The following is a 20,065-nucleotide window of genomic DNA, read 5'->3' on the forward strand; positions in this document are numbered from 1 at the left end:
GGAAATTCTTTCCCATGTTAGCAGTTATTTTAGCCAACATGGGAGAAAGGTGGTTCACTTTTTAGGTGTCGTTGGGGATTAACTTTTTAAAAAATCACATCAAACTTTTAACCTTCCCAAAAGATGTGTTGCCTAGCTGGCCCCAGTTTGTAATAGTTGCTGAAACTATGTAGCAGTTGGTGGTGTAAAAACATAGATAGGAACCTCTGTGTAATAATCATAATGAGTTGTCTGGGCACGGATCCGGTTATGTCTCACTTCCTGGAATTCAGATCCAGGCTCAGAGTAGAAATGAAGTATGCAGTATAATATTTTTTATAAAGAAATTTACAAAGTCTTATCTAGCTCAGGTCTTTTGGCTGCTTCCATTTCTGGCAGACTGACTTTCTAAAGCTGTGACTGCATTATTTTAACTTTTGGCATTCTGACTTTCTTATAATGCCATTACTTCTTTAGGGAGGATCAAACTCGTAACTGCCTGGACTTTCCTCCCAGCTCAGCAGCCCTTTTTGAAGCCAGATTTTATGTGTTTCTGAAAAACAAAGTTGAGTGGTTTCTCTGGTGGCTCTCATTATAATGGTAGTTGGGGATTTTGTATGCAGTATTTATGTTCTGATCAGTAATGTCAGAAAACATTTTTTGTTGTTTACAGTAGCCTTGGCTACTTTTGATCCCCAGCTCACGGGGAGAAAAATGGCCTAGGTTCCCAGCCTTCCCACCAGGGCACAAGCCCTGGCCCACGGTATGCCTAGACCAGCCTTTGTTGTGAACAAGGCCACAGCAAGTGCCTGCGCAGTACACCTCACCCGTGTCCACATGCTGTCCACGTGGATCTCCAGGCACCCTGAGATAGAGTTCAGTTATCCGAGAAGCCACAGTATCCCTCTGAGTTGGATGGGGGCATTATTTTTCCGCCTTACAGGTGGTGAAATTGAAGTATAATAAACATTAAAATTGACAACTCAGAAGACCTTGTCAAGAGCCTAAAATGGACCTTCATCTTGTAATTACCAGCCCACAGCTCTGTCCACAGAGTTTTGCGACTTTATGAAGTGGTAACACCTGCCCGTTGGTTTTTATGCCACAGATCCCCTGCCCTGTCTGCAGGGTCTGGATGGGTGGACACAGAATTCAGGATGACAACTGCTTTTGCATGTCCCCCGGGAGACACTTTATGCAATCCGAGCTTCTGCTGATCACAGCTGGAAAAGAACTGCCAATGACCAGAACCTGGGAAAAAATGTCTCCAGGTGCAGGCAGAGCTAAGACTTAGAATGCCCTCCATCTTACTTGGAATTCACCTTTTTAATCTAGATCCAGTGTATCCTTTTAATAACCCTGCTGGCTGCTATGCCAATGGGCAGATCCGCGCCCACGGGGACCGGTGGCGGGAAGACGACTGCACGTTCTGCCAGTGCATCAATGGAGAGCCCCACTGCGTGGCAACGGCCTGCGGACAGAGCTGCATGAACCCCGTCAAAGTGCCTGGCGAGTGCTGCCCTGTGTGTGAAGGTAAGCCTTGTTGAGTCTAATGAGTCCCTGGCGAATGTCTCATGTTGGATAAGCTTCTACCAGTGTGTGCTTGTTTGTTTTTTATTTCCTCGGGCATAATGTCTGCTTCATGCTGTTACCAATTGCAGATGAATTTATTATAGGGCCAAAACTAATCGTTTGGGGCAAATGTTGCAAATTTGCAGTGAGAACCGTGTGATCTTTATTTTTACTGCCGCCAGTATGCTTATCTCAATACTTTACAGTATAAGAATATATACATTTCAGTTCCGTTCACTTCAAGCCTAATTAGCATCCAAAGGTCAACACAGTGAAATAGAATGGGAAATAAGACCCTTGACTCCAGCATGGCATGTTTGATTTATCATGTTTCTATGAGCCCAGGAGTCCTGACAGCTGGAGGAAAAGCCTGCAACCATCAAAAGGCAGTTTGCTCTCCCCACTGCCTTCACTCAGCACCCCTTCTTCTGCTGTTCTGAGGCTTTTCCTTAGGTCTTGATTGCCTGCATTCACTACCTCTCTTCCTGTTTAATGGAGAGGAGCCCAAGGCTTCCTAGATTAGCCTTTCCCAAGCCCTATTCCAGCCCATTTCCCTCATCGTGGGAAGTTTCTTTGCACACTTAAGTCAGCCTTAATCCTCTGTGCCTGTTCATCCAGACAAGAGAGTGAATAGTTATACTGACAGATCCAATAGAGACTATCCATCATTAAGAAGCACATTTGCATGGTAAAATGAACTACAGTGGATCATGTTGAAGATGGATCCTTCTAGGATTTTTTAAAACAGCTATTAAGGAACTGACAGGTCTTTGCAGAAATTCCGTTGGCTGGGGGTGCCTGGGTGGCCTAGCTGGTTGAGCGGCTGACTCTGCATCCGACCCTTGGTATCTCCTCAGGTCATGATCTCAGGGTCCTTGGATCGACCCCGACGTTATGCTCAGCGCAGAGTCTGCTTAAGACTCTTTCTCCCTCTCGCTCTGCCCCTCCTTCCTGCTCTCTCACTCTCAAATAAATAAATAAAATCTTTAAAAAAAAAAAAAAAGGAAATTCAGTTGACTAAATCCTATATCAGGAAGTCTTTTGCTTCTACCTAAAATTTTAAGAAACTCAGACTTCAGAGTTTGCCTGACTAGCTTCATTAACCTCTGAGGGCTTAGAACTCTAACTTAAAAATCATATAAAAATGTAAGCTGGAGGACTCTAGGTCTATTGACATCACCAATTCCCTCACCATTACTCTGCTCAGAGTGCAGCTGCCCCCCTCCAAAGTTTATAGCTTCTAGAGGACCAGTTTTGTGGAAATCACCCACCCCTCACACGTACACTCCTCCCATCCCCTAAAGGCAATGCTTCAGTGCCGGAAAAAGGAGTGGATGGAAATACGTATGATGGTATACGGTCAGCTTTATGAGAAAGGGCGCCTTGCCGAAACAGAGGTGGAGATATCGTTCCCGGAGAACTGGGGCCAGTCCGCTGTCAACTTGAAATACTTACGTTCGCATATGTGCATGATAACTTCAAGAGAAATTTAAAGCCTAAGTGTATTAACTATCAAACACTAATCCTTTAATTTCATGAGTCTTGAATTATAAATTGAAAATAAGACTAAAAAGCTTATATAAAAAAAAATAATAAGGCCTTCCCTCTGACAGTATATGAAGGGAAGGCAAGCCCTTTTGCAGCACTAGCATACCCACCACCACTATGATAGAGCAGGGAGACTGTCAGAGACGAGGAATGTGTGTGTGTGTGAGACAGACTGATGGATTCGTACATCGTGTAGATATTTGGATAGGGAGTGAATGTTAGTGTGATTACTTAGAGTTCGGTCCCACAGCATGTACATGGAGTCATAATCTAATCTTCCTGTTTGAGAAAGGAGTGATAGTTTTGGTCAGCTGTTAATTCCAAAAAATTTATTAAGAACTTCTGATTGTCCAAATACAGCACTGGACACAAAGATAAATAAGAGACAACTCCTTGTTAAAGTCAGAGAAAATATTTTAGGCTGTTTTAAATTAAACCAGGAGAAAAGGCATGCCCGTATTTAGGTACTGTGGGGTTAAGTGCTTTGTATTTGCACCTGATGTCATTGAATCCTCTCGATAACAGTGCTGCAGGCTTCGTCATCCCATTTAAAGATGAAAAAAGTAAGGTTGAAAGAGACGAGGGTAATTTCCTCCAAGGTCAGTGGCCGTTAAGTAGCCATGATGGGATACAGGGACGTCTTGTCAGATTCAGCTACATTCTGTTTCCCGTGCTCCCAGATGTCGTCTGTTTGCTCATACCTCTATTTCCAGTTTCCTTATTCATCACTCTTCATCTCTGGCTCTTGGTCTTGTGTCGGGGGCAGGGAGTGGGACAGGAGTGGGGTGGCAGTTTGAGGAGGACCGATGCCTTTGAAGAGGCCCATCACAGACTTCCTTCCCAAGACTCGTGTCGGGACTGTCTCCTCGCCAGAACTCAGCATCTTGATTTCAAGCTGTAAGCTTCTGCTGGTCTCTGTTCGCCTTCTCTCCTTCTTCATCCAGCCTTCAGCACAGTCCATTTTCTAGTCCTCAGAGAACTAGATTATCTTGAATTTCTTGTTTTTGCTCTTAAGTAGTGAGTTTCATATAAGATTGTGCTTGCTCTCCAGTAACTCCCGTTTTAAGATGTAATAGACAGAAAGATTCGTTAGGTATGGGATCAAAAAACAGTGCCCAGCTTAAGAGTGAATCCTAAAAGGTTATTTATTAATAATAATAAACTTATAAAATAATACAAGGCGAATGAATCTTATTGCTTAGTTTATAGGACCCAAGAAAGTCTCTGGAACTATTCGAAAATACTTTCTTAGCAACATATTTAAGTAGAATTTCAGGTGATCTCAGAATAGTGAAAAGATTAGATGAAATAAGAAAAAAAGCAAGGTGCTAATGTGTAATAAATAATCAGCCGCAATTATTTGGAGAAAATCAGGAACACTGGTGTTTATGCAGTTTGTACACAGTAAATTCCTCTGCGCACAATTGCATAACAAATGCTGGCCCTCACCCTATTAGCTACAGTCCCAGGGTACATAGTCAGGGCCTGAAATGAGATGAAAGAGCCCACACAAAGATTGTGGTTTGAGATTCTTTCTAAATAAATTATGTATTACCAAATATGGCATGTTAGGACCTGCAGGGACAACTGAGCACCTTGTTGTGACCATCATTGTTCCTGGAGCTCCATACCCTTCCAAGTGACAACACCATGTATTTGGTTACTCCTGGAGGACTGGGGACTGGAACCTGGGGCCCCTTCAAGACTTGGCTATTACTTGACAGCTAACTTGATTCACAAGTACGTAAGTGCTTTTTAAATTGGCACTTAAGTACTCTCATGATTGAGTCTTACCAAGTTACTGTCAACACCTAATTCAGGTGTACAGATAAGCCATCCCATTTTGTAAGTCTTAACTGATTATATTCTTGGGTTTTGTTCTGCTGGCTTTTCTCTTCATTTCTTCTTCTTCAATAGCATGATTTAAATTTTCTGGCCCTTTTTAAAGAGCTAGGATGGAAGAGAATGGAATAGTATATAAAGTTTGCAATTTAAGTGTACAGATGGAAGATATGTCCTTATCTCCTTAAAAACTGAAAACAGAGAGGCGCCTGGGTGATGGAGTAGGTTGAATGTCCGACTCTGGGTTTCGGCTCAGGTCATGATCTCAGGGTCGTAGGATCGAGCCCTGCTTCGGGCTCCGTGCTTAGCATGGAGTCCGCTTGAGACACTCTTTCTCTCTTCCTCTGCCCCTCCCACTCATGCTCTCTCTCTCTCTCTCTCTCTCTAAAATAAATAAATCTTAAAAAAAAAGCCTAAAAACAGAAAAGGAAGGCGGCAGAATGAGGTCTTCCTTGGCATCTAGCACCATTTGTGTCATCTTATTTATAGCCCTTAATGACAGTAGCTAACATTTCTTGCACACTGACTGAGCCAGCCTGAATGCTTTAAGACCAACAGCTCATTTGATCCTCACAACTTTCCTCTGGTAGGACCATCTTAATTCATCATCACAGAACCCAAAGTTTAGAGGTCATGTAACTTGCCCAAGGTCATACAGCTCAAAAATGCAGAGCAGTGTGTTCCTAGAGCCTTGGCTCTGGACCCTGCAGGTGTACTGCCTCTGAGACAGACCCTGCACTGCACTCCAGGTTTACCAGTAGCTTGAACGAGACTACTCCCCCATGAGCTAGGAACTTATCATATACTTTTGAATCCATAAAACAGCACCTGACATGGAAGAAGTTTTTAATGAATAAATGATGAGCGAGTAAGTTAGGGAGTGAGGGAAAGCCTGGAGTAGGAAATCAAGCAATCTCCTCTTACAGATCTCCCTGTCTTAGCTGAGTGAAGTGGCATACCCTGATAAAGATTTCCTTAACCAGAGTCTCAAATGCTGACCCTGATCAGATGAAGAAGGAATAATGTTAGAATGCTTATATTTGAAAATACACTCTGAGAATAGAAAGCAGAGTGTTAGATGGAGTGTGTTTGGCACACGGTGGGCCCAGATGTCTATAGGCGAGTTGGACCAATTAGCTTCAAGTACCGCTCAGCCTCCTGATGAACACTGAGCTCTCGACGCCTTCCCAGGGCAGCCACAGGGCCCTCCAAGGCTGGTTTGTAGACTGTGGCTCATTCTCTCTGCAGCTCAGCCCCTGTGTCCAGAATCACAGAGTGTGAGTGGGGCTTCCGCAGACCCTACAAGGCTAATGCTCGCTGCCAAACTTAATGTACTGCTTCTAAGACCTTTCAGCAAGTATACAGGTGCTGCTGCCTTGTCATTTCAGCTAGGGTTTTTTTTAATGTCACAATTCAATATTGAAAATACTGAATTTTTTCCCAATAACATCAGATACAAATGCTGCCTATGCTGATTCTTAATGTCAGAGAGACCCTAAGGACACAGTACTACTTTCTATTAAAAAAAAAAAAAAATCTGTTGTATAATTAAAGGTAAGATAAGGTGTAGGGGAGGGAAATTTTGGCTGAGGTGGCTATGACATGTCCTGGATGACTCAATAAGAAAAATGCAAGAAATGTGAACAGGTGTGAGGCCAGCTTGGCTGCTACGCCTGATGCAAGAGATAAGAATTTCATCGTCACTTCGAAGTCTTAATGTCAAGCCTGCTCATCTTGGGCTATGGCTGGACCCCACCCAGCTGGCCATTGTGACCTGAGTGTTCATCAGGCCCAGTGTGTACATTCTCCTGCTGGGAGGATTTGTTTGTTCTGATGACCTGGGGGATTTCGGAGCCAACACCAAGAGTATCACCTATCAAAAATTAGGAACAACGTGGGGAATATTTTATAAGGTAATATTCAGCATCACGACTTAGGTTGCCAGTAAATAAATTCCATGCTTGTGGTTGGGCAACTGGCTAGTTTCTTTCTACTAGTTCTGTTTCTCTGAAACAAAAGCAAATCTGTTTCCCATCTCAGACAGGAAATCAAAGAGTTATTTGTAGCTTATCAAAGCTAGATAATAGATATATAAAGGTCTGTCATATTATTCTATCTACTTCAGTATTTTTTTTAATTTCCATAATAAAAACTTAAAATGTGTGCTATTCACAGAGTTATTATATGAAACTGAACGGAGTTTCAAACCAGTCTAATAATTCTGCTAACCTGGAGTAAACCTGCTCTTCCCTGTGCACTGATTCTTCCTAATTCTCTGGACTTTGGGATAGAATGTGATTGAACCAGACAACCAGCCATCTTTCTTCCCAGCCCCTGGCCTTCTTGGATCTCTTACTTGGGTAATCCTGGTCCTACTCGGGACAGTGTTAAAGAGCATGAGGCTTTTCTTGATCTGTGTGACTTGAGTAAGCCACTTCACCATCGGCTCGCGGAGTAGAGTGCGTGCTGCGTACCTCTGGAGGGCTGGGGGGCTCTCAGCTGTCAAACATACTGTCCTCCTCAGTCCTCCTAGGAACAGCCTATTCTTTCCCATAAAGGCCGATGATATCGTTTGAATCAAGCTGCCCTTCACATGAAATTTCTCCTAGGCTGCCAGAAAAGTCTGTACCAGGCACATATCTGGGTGGGAATTCCTTAAAACAAGAAAAAATGTTTCCAGCCCTGCCCATAATACTTCCTCACGGAACAGTATCTCAAATGATTAAGCTACTGCTTCTGTGGCAAGGAGTCAAACATAGTTTGGCTGACCCAAGAGGCAGTGAAGTCAAAGATGCCGCAAGGTCACATGATATCAACATTCTGGTACATCAAACAGGGATCAGAAATCAGTTTATGGGTGGTATTGTTTCAGTGCCATCTACAGTGCTATTATTAGTCTGCCAAGAATAATAAAATACTCGTAATATCTCAAAGACTGTTAGGCATGCTGTTTCATCTTTTAACTCTAAGTGTCCTGGAAACCCGTTCCATAAATGGGAATTAAAATATAGCACGGTCTGTTTTTTAGCTTGTCCAAATAAGGTCCTACGTTGGGGTAACAAATGCCCAGCAGAGGACTGTGTGTTAACTTAGGTGGGTATTTAACCTAAAGCATCAAAAATTTTTCTTGGATGGATTTCATAATATTTTTATTTTCTCTGGTCGTTTAAAATAGCTTTAGGTATTTCAAATAACATTAGAATGTTATTGTTGAGAGCGTCTTGTGAAACACATGATTAGAAAAACCTCTGCCTCTGATGTTACAGCTTCCAGCAGTCCCGGCTATTAAGCATTTTCCCGTGGATGTGGCCTGCAAGGGGCAGGTTGCTCTTTATTTCTCCTGCTGTCCACTTCCCATGCCTAAAAGAGCATTATTGCTAGGTGTCTCCTAATTTTCCTACGTAGATAATAATTGAATCTCATAGTTCAGACTTGGGCCTGCTAATTTTCATCTAATCAACAGAGGCAGGAAAACAGAGTCTGGAATGCTAACTATGTGAATGAAAAATATTTAGTCATTCTTGAAATGATAGGAATGTTTTTCCAACAAGCTTAAATAAACACAGTCTCTACTGAGACTGTGTTAAACTTTTTTTGGATAAGAGACAACTCTTAGGCAACCAAACAGAAGTTAATGAAGGTTATTAAGAAACATGCCCTTCAGAAAAGGCTCATGGACTTTTAAAAGCGAAAGATTCCGTTTTCTTTATGGTACAGCCATCAACCCAGAAGTAGCAGAATTGGTTTTCTTTTAGTTTTTGTCAGCTTGATAGAATGGAACATTTTAACTAATAATCACATTGTCTGGCTTTTCAGAGGTTTTCTGCTTTGCTGACTCTGACTCTGTTAGACCATCTTATTTTAGAATCCTTGTCGTCTTCTTCCGCTGTTGACCTCCGTTCTAGCAAATGGATTGGTCTCAACATACCTGTCTTAAAGCACCTGACAGCCCTTTTCAGAGGAAGCTTGTTTGTTGATACCAATACAAGGTCCAGTGGTAAAGTAGCAAGATTATTTTTAAATGTACCAAGATGCACGTATCCAAGTGAAGTGTTTTTCCCTTCAAAATAGTCCTATGGGAAAACTGCACAGCTCCTGCAGAAATAGAGTCGTTCAAAATGTTTTTGGTACTTCTCTGTTGAAACTGACATCGGAGCTGGTGGCCCATCCTTTTGAATGCCCTTAGCTTCTCAGACCCCTGACTTGCAAGGTTTATCAGACGCTAGGAAATAGAGTCATTCACGTCTAAGTCTGGTGAAAAAGTGGATGACCTAGTTCGGTAAAATCGTTCAGAGGAAGCAAAAAGGGACGGTAAAATAAAGGTACTTTATCTTCTATGACATAGTAATTTGCTCTGAAAAGCAACTCCAAAGAGAAGTTTCAAAGAGAATTTTAACATGAATAGCATTTCCGCACAAGCATATAGCCTCTGAGAGTGAGTGCTTTTAGCCATGACGCTTACAACTCCTCGTGTATTTATTAAAAATAAAAAAAATCAATTCACTTACAACATAGTGTTTTTTATGACTCAAGCATTTATTTAAATGGTCACGTATTACAACATTTCGTGAAGTTACAGGTGCTCGATTCAAACATATTTTCAAATAAATTAGACTAAAATAATTTCCCTATAGAAATAACTCTTTTAAGAGGTGTGGTGATTCCTACATGATTTATTTTTAATACCCTAGCTCTCTAACTCCACTTCTGGTGGTACCATTTTAAACTGTTTCAGTGTATGGTCTTCAGTTTATCTTATAAGAGCACAACAATGTCCCATTATTTAATACATGAGGGTTAGCTTCAGAGATTGTACACCCCGTGAATTGTTTTAGAGGCCCTCTTTAGAAGTATTTCTGTGCCGTGTCTGTCTGATTATTGAAGATAAAATGTCACTCAAGTGTATAAAATGTCTGCTGCAGTATTATTGTAAAAAAACAAACAAAAAAACCCTGCAGGAATGAAAATGTCTGCTAAAGAGTGTTCCTTGGCCATTTGTGGCTCTTCCACTGGAGTTAGCTGCTGAGGGGGCAGGGAGCTGGATCACACTCACATGTCCCCATCTCAGTCTGAGACTCCCAGATGTTCCCCGTGTCCATCAGCATGCACGCTGGGACATCTGTTACAGGGGGCTCAGCACTGCCATGTCTTGGTCCAGGGGTCCTACCATCAGTTTGATCGAAATTTAATAGGTAATAAGGGATAATGAACATTGAGTGCTTTTTTGAAATTTGTCAGAAACACGAGGTGATGGTGATTCCTTGGCATTTTACACATTCTTTTTTTTTAATTCAAGTTGAATTATTAGCAGTTAGACCATATTTGTACTTACCATTTATATCTACAGAATACCTGTTTACACATCAAGTGAATTGTACTTTCACACCTGAGAGATTAGCTGAATGTATCATCACGTTTGCTTGAAACAGAGCCCAATTCAGATGACCAGACCACTGGAAACCACAGAATTTAATGCTGGTCACCAATCGAAAATAAGATTCAGGGCAAGGCTCTAGCTCTTACTTTGCAACACCACTGTAAAACACAATCAGGAATCCCCAAGAAAGTTTGAAGGCCAACAAGTAGTTGGTCCCTGGGCCCTCTAGGTTTGACTTTTCACCTTGGCTGCTGGAGCAGACTGAGAGCAGAGTCTGTGAGCCACGTCCCCAACCAGCCAGGACCTCACAGCATGCACTCTGGGTGCTGACCTCATCCCTGGCTGCAATGAATTCTTTTCTACTTAAAATTTACCTTGGCCCTCGTTTCCTCACTTTAAAAAAGTAATACATGCATGACATAATTTGAGGCTGCTTTGGATCTGCTTTGGAATCAAGCAAGCTGTATTTAATGATTGTTGAGGTATTCGATACCTACCATTTGCTTATGCCTGTGCCTTGTATTTGGTCCTGGCACCATTACTTTGGCCATCAGTAGGAAGACAAGGGATGGTGTTCTTTTTCACCTTAATTAGAAAGCTATTGCCCTGCACATCAGCTCACTTTCTAAAACAATTTAGGGACTGTCTATTTTATTAAAAATTTCATCTGAAAAAATACTTAGCAATGATAAACCATTTGGGATGGCCATAGATCTCACAGATTGAGAGGGATTGACACGTTCAGATCTTTTCAAGATCATGACTCTTTCATGCTTTCTGGGAACCAAGTTTTAGAAAGATTCCGTGGAGATTTCAGGCCAGATTAATTCAGTAGAGATGCTCTACAGTCCTGTGACAGACACTGAGCATGTTATTATTTGAGTGAGATGGCCCCAGTATTGTTGCTAAGAAAGTCCCGGTTGAACTGTCTCTTACTGTTGACATAAGTCTTACCTGGTCCCACGTCTGAAACTAGGATCTGCTCATCAAAGACAGCTTTTAGAGATGGGTCTTCTGTATCCTCTTGCAACTTGAGAGTGGCAGGACTACTGGCAAAGCTACCAAAATATTCTATATATGAATGTAATGAGTTTGCCCTCCTCCCCAAAGATCCAGCAAGGCCCCCATCATGAGAGAGGAAGAACGGGGTCAGCCAGGCACACAGAACCATTGTTTCAACTCACACTGGATAAGCTGATTATGAAGAGATTTCTGTTCTCTCCGAGACACCACGGGCACAGTCAAAATGCGGAACAATGATAACAGACTGCCACTCAGCAAATGTGAAAGGCGCCAGTGGCTGGTCACTAACACGCTCCAAAGCTTACCAGACCATATGAAAGGATGTCGTGGACCGACCCACATCCCAGATGCTTTTCATGTTATCACCGGAGATAGAAAAGGATGCTTAGGTTACAATGCACGGGGTTCAGAATGCCAAAGCAGTTGTACCATTTATCAGCTGAACATTGAAGGCCTACAAAAGGGCACATAATTCATTTACTCAGCCATCCTCTGAGACCAGGTCGAGCTCCAAGCAGGCAGGATGGTCATGACAACGGTAATTCTAGCAACAGGTCATATCCAAACATCTAGAGTTTGTCATCCCCTCTTTATGATCTGATTTGAGCCTCTCAGTGATATTGCGAGGTTGGAATAGTGGATATTCCCATTTTATAGAAGCCCAAAGAGGTTCAGCACCACACGTGAGATAGTGAGGGAATAGGGACTCAAGCTAAATCTCCTGACCCCAAATCCATGTCCTTGGCACTGCTTCCCTTTAGACTCCCATCGTGAGAAGGGAGAGGGTGAGGAAAGTTAAGTTGGTGAATAATAAAAGTACTTGACCATCGTGGCTCAGATTCAGAAGCCATTCTTGCTCCTGGCTCTGTTCTCAGGGCTGAGACCCAGTTACCATTATTCTGACCTTTTTGTGGCCTGGCCTTTGATCCTGTTAGTTTTCCTGAGCCTCTGGCTCAGGAATTTGGACCTTTGTTTGACCTGTTTGACCTCCAGGAAAGCCCACTGCGGCTGCCCAGGGATACGGGCCCCACCCGAGGGCATGTGAGTCGCTCTCCCCAGTTGTCTCTGTGCTCACACTCGCCCTCTGCCCAGCCTTGTCCTTTCCAGGCCCTGGGCCCTGACCAGTGACACTCACGTCCCCACTGAGGGAAATAAATGGGCTCCAGGTGCCGGGCACTGAGATGACATCATCAGTGTTCTCGTTTGCATTCCTGTTTTGAATCATCCCTTTTCTCCTTCTGACTCTTGCTGGTCTTTGTTTCCATTACAAGGTAAATTTGCAGAACACTCAGCAAAAGTGCCCATTCTTCATCCCCTGCTAGTTGTGTTGCTGAATTGAGTACGTGCCCAGCTCTTTTCAGGACTATTTTAATAATACTTTATTCGTTTGGCACCATCAGTGAATTGAGATAGTCCTAGAAGTGAATTCCCCAGATAATTGAAATTTGGGGTATCAGATTTTACGTTAAGAATTTTGAGGGAGACCTACAATACAATGCTTTACATACTTGCCTGCCTTCTCAAGCCAGAGATACAAATCATAATTTCACCGACTTTAGGCAGTTGAGTATCATCACGGGGTTTCTCACAGAGACTGCTTGGGTTTGGGGATTTTTGCTCAGTTTGTGCTATTATTAGAGAGTCTAGTTCACAGCAGCCTTCTGATCTAGCTTGCTGCTTGAGAGAAGCTCATTTACTGAGTACCCACTATGTGTAAGGGACTGCTGCAGCAATGAGAATCCTAAGGAACTTACTGTCCAGTCCTCCAAAAGGTAGGAAATTGGAGATTCAGCCTGCTAAGGACAATACTGAATGGGAGCCCTTCTTCATCAAAAAGTGTGCCCTGACTTTCCATGTTCAGGCGTCTTTGTTCTTCTTTATTCATTCATTTAGCACGGCTGTGGGCCAAGTACTAGGCTTGGTGCTAAGGTCATAAACCATGAATAAACCATTGTTCCTAATGCAGGGACCTTTCCTCTCTGGTCCTCAGCCATTTTCCAGAGGGTTGGGTTGAGATACCAAAATTCTGACCACCTGACAGACACCAGGTTCAAGATAGCTATTAAAATGTGTGTATGCACACACAGTACATACAATACACAGTACATATAAATACAAATGTATTTATAAATGTGACCCATTATTTCTGGTTCCATCCTCTAGGAAAATGAACAATAAAAATAATGTAACAAAATATAAGACAAGTTTAAAAAAGATCCAAATTATTCTTGGAATCCAGTCATTTTGTGAGATCTCTCAAGCTGAATTCTTGGAAAAAAAATATCCTCTCCATAAAAAAAGTTCAGTTTTTCTTTTGTGGTCTTTTAATAATCTCAGAATCCTACTACTGTCTTTTCCTATTAAATATGAGATTGGTAAAGGAAGAAAAATATTTCCAACAGCCAAGTTCCCTGGAAAAAGCATACAAAGTTAATAGGTCTAAAGTAAATATATGGTCACTTCTCTATCTGACCATAAAATAATACAGATCTTGGGGACATTTTCACACCATTCATCTTAAAATAAAATAAAGAAACTGCTCTTATGATAAGTACTTTAAAAATTACAAGGATGTAGGTGTTGTTATGAGAAATATATACAAAGGGAAAAAGGATCACTAAGTGTGTAGTGGCTGAAAGAATTTGAAAACTCCAGCTGTAGATTTTTTTCCATGACTTCATGAGACTTTTGTACATCCACATCCATACCCCATGGAAATCCCCACCTTCCAGATTAGGGGAGTTTTGTTTCCTCAGTCTCTCTCTTCTCATCATCTACACGAATAGTTTCCCCTCTAGCTTCATTTGGGAAAATTTCATCTTTATAGTACTTCTCTTCCCAAGCTGTAATTATGTTGACAATTTGGTGATTTATTGGAATGGTTTTCTGACTAGTTATGGTCACATATGAAAAGCCACTGTGGTAACAGAATGACATATGAAGACACAGTAAAGCAGATAAGCTATCTCCTTTGGTTCTGTCTTGTCCAACTTTATCTCCAGTTTTATGGCCCCCGGCCAGGCGCACAGTAACTGGTAGGCTATGGGGACCTGATAGATTTAGCCTTAGAAAGTGAGTGAAGCTTTGGAATTTTCCCACTCACTAGCTATTCACATGGCTTAACCAAGTCCAGTCCCCAAATAAATAAGTAAATAAATAATTTTTTAAAAAATCTTAAGGAAGAGAAGGCCTGAATTAGGAATGAAAAGAGAACATAATTGTTCATCTCTGTCTCTCAACAATCCAATAAGCAGGCTTGTGAATTTACAGACAAGAGCCATGTAACATTATGCAAACCATTATTGAAGTCCAAAAGGAGGGGTACATCAGAGACAGATAGGAGTAAATTTCATGTATCTTGTTACTTGAAATTTTTTTTAACTTATGAAAGAAATGTAAGACTATATCTGCCTTAAAAAAAAAAACTACTTTTTCTAGAAATTTGCCTATAATGAGGTTTTTCCAGAAAGGACTTCTCTTAGTGTGTGTGCGTGCACGCACATGTGTGCACGCACATGTTTGCACGCAGGTATGCTGGTAGGAATCAGGGGTGCTGGTAGACAGCCGCTGCCCAGAGCCAGGCCCTCCAGCCCAGCCATGCACCCAGGCCTCAGCAGGGTGAAGCAATACTCCTAGAGATGATCGAAATCTGGAACTAGAGCTAATTACCCCCCTGTCGGAGGTAGTGCTTTAGACAGACCCTGGAGGGATGGCTCTAGATGTCTTCCACTAGTACTTTTCCAGAATCACCCACCCATACTCAGGAGCTACTAATTGGCTGTCAGCCTTCCCAGGGTTGCTAATCAGAAAGAGTGCTTCACACCTTTCTCAATGGAGATAATTAGTATTATTTGCGGGAGATAAACAGTTCATAGTAATCAAGGTAATGAGAAAAACTTTGTATGCATTATTTCAAAACCAGAAGTTCAATGGAGTGATACAGATTAGACACCAAGTTAAAAGCATCTATTAGCATGTTCATTTAAGCTATAGCCCCTTGAAATATAAAAACTGGTGATTCTATAAATTATTTCAGGAGCAAATTCACAATATTATTACACACTTTAAAATAACTGAAGATCAAAATATATTCTTTTTCGTTCTGTTGTTGTCCCAAATGTGTTAAGCTATCTGATATGACGATAAGACTGATATTAAAACTTTGAATCAACATCTTAAAAAGGTTAAATTAAAAAAAGATTAAATTTGAGTTTCAACTTCTTCCCTTTCTTTTTGGAGAATTTTCTGTAAAATAACCAAAAGCAAGAAAGTAGAGAGTTTAGGTTTGCTTAACACATTTATATCTCCTGAATAATCAAATATATGTTATTTTATGGTCTAGTGCTGTGGCCTTGGAGTTAAAATAATGCTTTTATTTTAACTTTGTACTCCTGATCAAATTAACTGTGACCATAGGGCCTGACCATCTCCATTGAGTAGGTACAGTTGCTCCTAGGAAATACTTGAACATCAATGTAAAATACCAGTGGTGTTCCTCAGAAACTTAGTTTCTGAGGTTCTCTGAATCTTGAAAAATATGAATGTTTTCCTGGAAATATTTTTACTGAGAAGGGTTTTGTTGGGCTTTCTACGATACGAAAAATATCCCTAAATTTTAAATAAATGTAAAATAAATTAATGTGTTTATGTTATTGCATGTTATAATAGGTCTCCTTCCAGCGTTTTGTTCTCTAAGGCTTAGGATAAGAATCAGTGGCTGAATATCTGCACTCCTGACCCAATCCCAAGGGTTCTTGTAGAAATAGCTCTTCTGGACAGCGGCAGGTGCTCAGAGAGCCTTTAAAAATCTTTCACAAAGACAGCGGGCTGAGGAGAGCAGCAATCCCCACTCAGATGCGGGGTAGGAAACAGCAAGCAAACTGCTGGATGTAGATGTAACAAACACCCATTTTTGTTCTTTATTGCTTCTAGGCTCAGAAAATATTTCTAGAATTCTTCTCCACAAAGAAGCTGTTCCAGGGTTCCCTTTAGAGATAGTTGTAGCCAAAGACAATGAATTCCTGCTGTTTCAAGCCTTCTTCCTTTGGAGGACATTAAGGTATTTCTTTAATTCCTCAGCTGATTCAATACAAGATGAGATGGAATTTCAGGCTGATCCTGTAAGCACTACCTCACTGAACTTCCCCTTGCCAAATACCCACCTGTGTGCAAATATTTGCTCGCTCTCCTAAATGAGGAGACCTGAGACCTCTCCTTTGAAAAGGGCCCACTAACACGTCTCTGCCCGGCCAGTTTGAAGGGGGACAGTTTTCTTTGCTCCACGCAACAGGCATCGTATACCATGATGCATCATTGTCTCCAAAAGTCTTAGCAGGACCTCTGTTCAACTGATAATCCCCAAACCTGCCAAGGGCATAGCATCACCATCATTCTCCTGGAAAGGCATGTATTTTCTGGCCTATCATCTCGGTATCCTTTGTAATTTAAGAACATAGAAATGCAGGATTTACATGCGCATCTTCTAGTCTTCAGGCCAAGACTCATCAGGATATTCTCCATGTTCAGAACACCGTTGCCCAGACCAAATGTGAGCTAGTCACAGTCCCCGACACACACAGTTCAGGGTACTCTAACAAGCAGCTCACACATTTCTCACATGTCACCAACACTTCCTCGAGCTTCTTTATGTGTAAGGCTTAGAAGAAATCATATTATGATACCACGATTCTAGATTCTTTAAAATACCTCTACCTACCCCAAGAACTTCCTGGGATAGCAACTTTGCAAACAGTCTAACTTTTGGTCGTTACTCTGTAAGGACTCTAAATGTAACATTGATTTTAAATGCTCCAATTCAGGATGGTATCAAATGTGTCTCGCTTTGGAGTTCATTACTAGGAATAAGAAATTGAATTGCAGTGGTCTTTCTTTCCCCAAACACTGCTCTGATGTTAGTAAGAGGACCACTTCTGAGATTACATGTGAATGTTTTGGACTGAGAGCAAACTCTCCTATCTGTTTATGGTAATATCAGATCTTTTGCTAGATAATTCATAGTTGCATATTCCTGCTGTCATATTGTTCTTAGAGAAATCTAACTATAATACAGAGAGGACCTCACAGGGCAGGACACCGAGCACTGCAATGTTGAGAGAATGTTGGAAGGGAATAGAATGTAATACATGACTTCAGATGAAATGTTAGGCAGCTAGTTGTCTACAGATGTGTCTCTTACAGATCAACATTTCCTCCAGCGACCTAGGACAACAGCAGTAAGTACCCTCCCGCCCCCAAATCGTGCGTTACCACCACCCTCAAAAGGCTTTTAAAATTTGTTCCAGTTTGTACTCGTAAAGACAAATAATACTTGTTTGTTAAATGTCATAAAATGAGAGGACAAGCGTTAAAATACTTTTTAAAAACATTTAGATTTCTATTTTGAATATATCACAGTGAAAGTTTTGTAGTCAGCCAACCTATTGAGGGGAAATTGTGAATAGTTCTAGAGTAAATCGACAGTTCTCGTGAGCAAATGGTTTTGTTGAGTTTTTCTGTGTTTTAATATTAAATATTGAGGGAGACATAATTTGAAATGTATACACTTCCAATTTCTCCCATCTAATGTATCATAAATGAAGGGGAAATATAATTTCAAAGGTACAAAATAATTTTTTGTTTCTTGCCTTCTGCCATATTATCTGAGACTTGGAAGCTATCCAGTAAGACTTGTTTTATCTGAAATATTTACCAGCACCTAATAAACAACCCTTCTGTGCATTTTCTTTTCATTTGTTACACTAAGCGAAAGCTATCATCCTGAATGTTGTGGGAAGACAGGCTCAGTGTATCTCCTCTCCTGGAGAAATGTGTGCTTGTTGGATGTCTTTGACTGTCAGCCTAGCTGATGAAGCTGTTTGGATAAGTGTGGGACCATTCAAGTCAGTGCTGTGGTTCTGATCCTCAAGCCACCCCATTTCTTTTTCCTTTAACTTTCTAGCCACAGATCACAGTTCTGATTTTGGGCATTAAATGAAATAAGTATCAAAAATAGCATATGCAGCACTATCCTCTTAACAAATCCCTAAAATTCACCAAAAGTAAAATTATATACTACTCTATGATTAGTATGCATTTCCAGAATCGGTGTAATCTGCCCAAATACATTTTTCCATAATACATTTTCTGAAGGCAAAAGTCGTTCATGAACTTAAATGTCAGTTAAGAATACAAGGTTTTGGTCCACGAAAGGTACTCAAAACTCTTCTTTACCCATAAGCCATTCCCTAAAGCATGGACATAGTTCAGAATCCAGCCCTGATTTTTGCTCTCATAACTCCAGAACGTAGACCTAGCTCTTTTCTCTGTGGGATAATCTGTAGTGTGTTTACTTAAAGGTGATACAGGTCCTCTGTTCTGTCTGACGTTTGTGGTTAGAATAATGTTGACAAAACATTGGCTGTCTTGTGGCTGAAGGCTGAAATGGAATCAGTATTTTGGGTGACTAATAACAGTAGTGATAAAAGAAAAACCATATAGGTTCGAAACCAAAGATGTTTACAGTAAACTTTAAAAGAATGTCAGAAAGCAGCACGGCTGTATTAAATTCACGGCATCTTAAAACTTGCCTAAACTTAAACTACTTTTGGATGTTTACAGTTACCTGTCAGAAAGGATACTTTAGTGATTGAAGGAAATTAGAAATTTTACAGCAGTGGAAAGTTCACATAAAAATCTCAGGCGACATTCTTCACACTGTGTTGCAATAAAAACAGAGAATGTGCTATACCCTCTTCATACGTATTTTTACTAAAGGGAGAGCGCTGATCAAAGCATCTCTTGAGTAAGTCAGAGCTGCCTGCTACCTGTGAAGAGCTGAATCATTGGCCTCTTTTAGCAGATGGATAAAAATTTAGAACTCTTGATCTTAGCAGTGGCAGCTAAAACACTTACTTTAGTCTCTCTTCCATGGTAACAGGAAACGAAACTGGAGAAGACAGTGTGAACTGATGGATAGAGTGTTGGACGGGAGGTCAGGAACCTCTGTTCTGTTCTATTCCCAGCCTGCTACTGGGTTGCTATGTAAACTTAGATAAGCCAGTCACCCTCTCTGCACCTCATATTTTCCATTTGTGGAAACATAGGTAGAGACATTCTGTACTAAGCTCTTCACAAAGATACTGTAACCAGCTTACTCTGAAGGAGTTCATAGTATCTTTTGGTTAAAAAGAAGCTACAGGGCGCCTGGGTGGCTCAGTTGGTTAAGCGACTGCCTTCGGCTCAGGTCATGATCCTGGAGTCCTGGGATCGAGTCCCGCATCGGGCTCCCTGCTCAGCGGGGAGTCTGCTTCTCCCTCTGACCCTCTCCCCTCTCATGCTCTCTCTCTATCTCATTCTCTCTCTCAAATAAATAAATAAAATCTTTAAAAAATAAATAAATAAATAAATAAAAATAAAAAGAAGCTACATAAATATGTCAGTGGCCCTGTTCCTTTTGACGACACCCTGGCCACAGTCTTACATTATGTAAGTTGTCGCTTAATCAGTGCTGCAAAACAAGGACCATTACAATGGGTTTTGTACTGCATGGAAACCAAGATTGTGACCCTGGAGCCAGAATGCCTGGGTTTGAGTCTTGGGTCCACCATTTACTAACTGTGATCTGGGACAGGTGAGCAATCCTAGATTTCCTCATGCATAAAATGAGGAAAATGAGAGCACTCATCTCCCTGGAGTGGTATGAAGCTTGAAGGCGTTTATAAAGAG

The 20,065-nt window shown here is 41.2% G+C and overlaps 1 protein-coding gene across 5 annotated transcripts in view; it reads left to right on the forward strand.

Moving 5' to 3' along the window:
• Positions 1-20,065, forward strand: part of CRIM1 (cysteine rich transmembrane BMP regulator 1) — a 186,254-nt gene that overhangs the window by 114,805 nt on the left and 51,384 nt on the right. For all 5 annotated transcript variants that reach the window (XM_088026387.1, XM_028117216.2, XM_028117212.2 and 2 more), the window contains one exon: positions 1,315-1,512. In XM_088026387.1, coding sequence (XP_087882513.1) covers positions 1,315-1,512 — 198 coding nt within the window. The remainder of the gene's footprint in view (positions 1-1,314; positions 1,513-20,065) is intronic.

This window comes from Eumetopias jubatus, unplaced genomic scaffold (genome assembly GCF_037043125.1).
Source record: "Eumetopias jubatus isolate StellerSeaLion01/CBP00866 unplaced genomic scaffold, mEumJub1_p1.0 scaffold_9, whole genome shotgun sequence".
Lineage (NCBI taxonomy): Eukaryota > Metazoa > Chordata > Mammalia > Carnivora > Otariidae > Eumetopias > Eumetopias jubatus.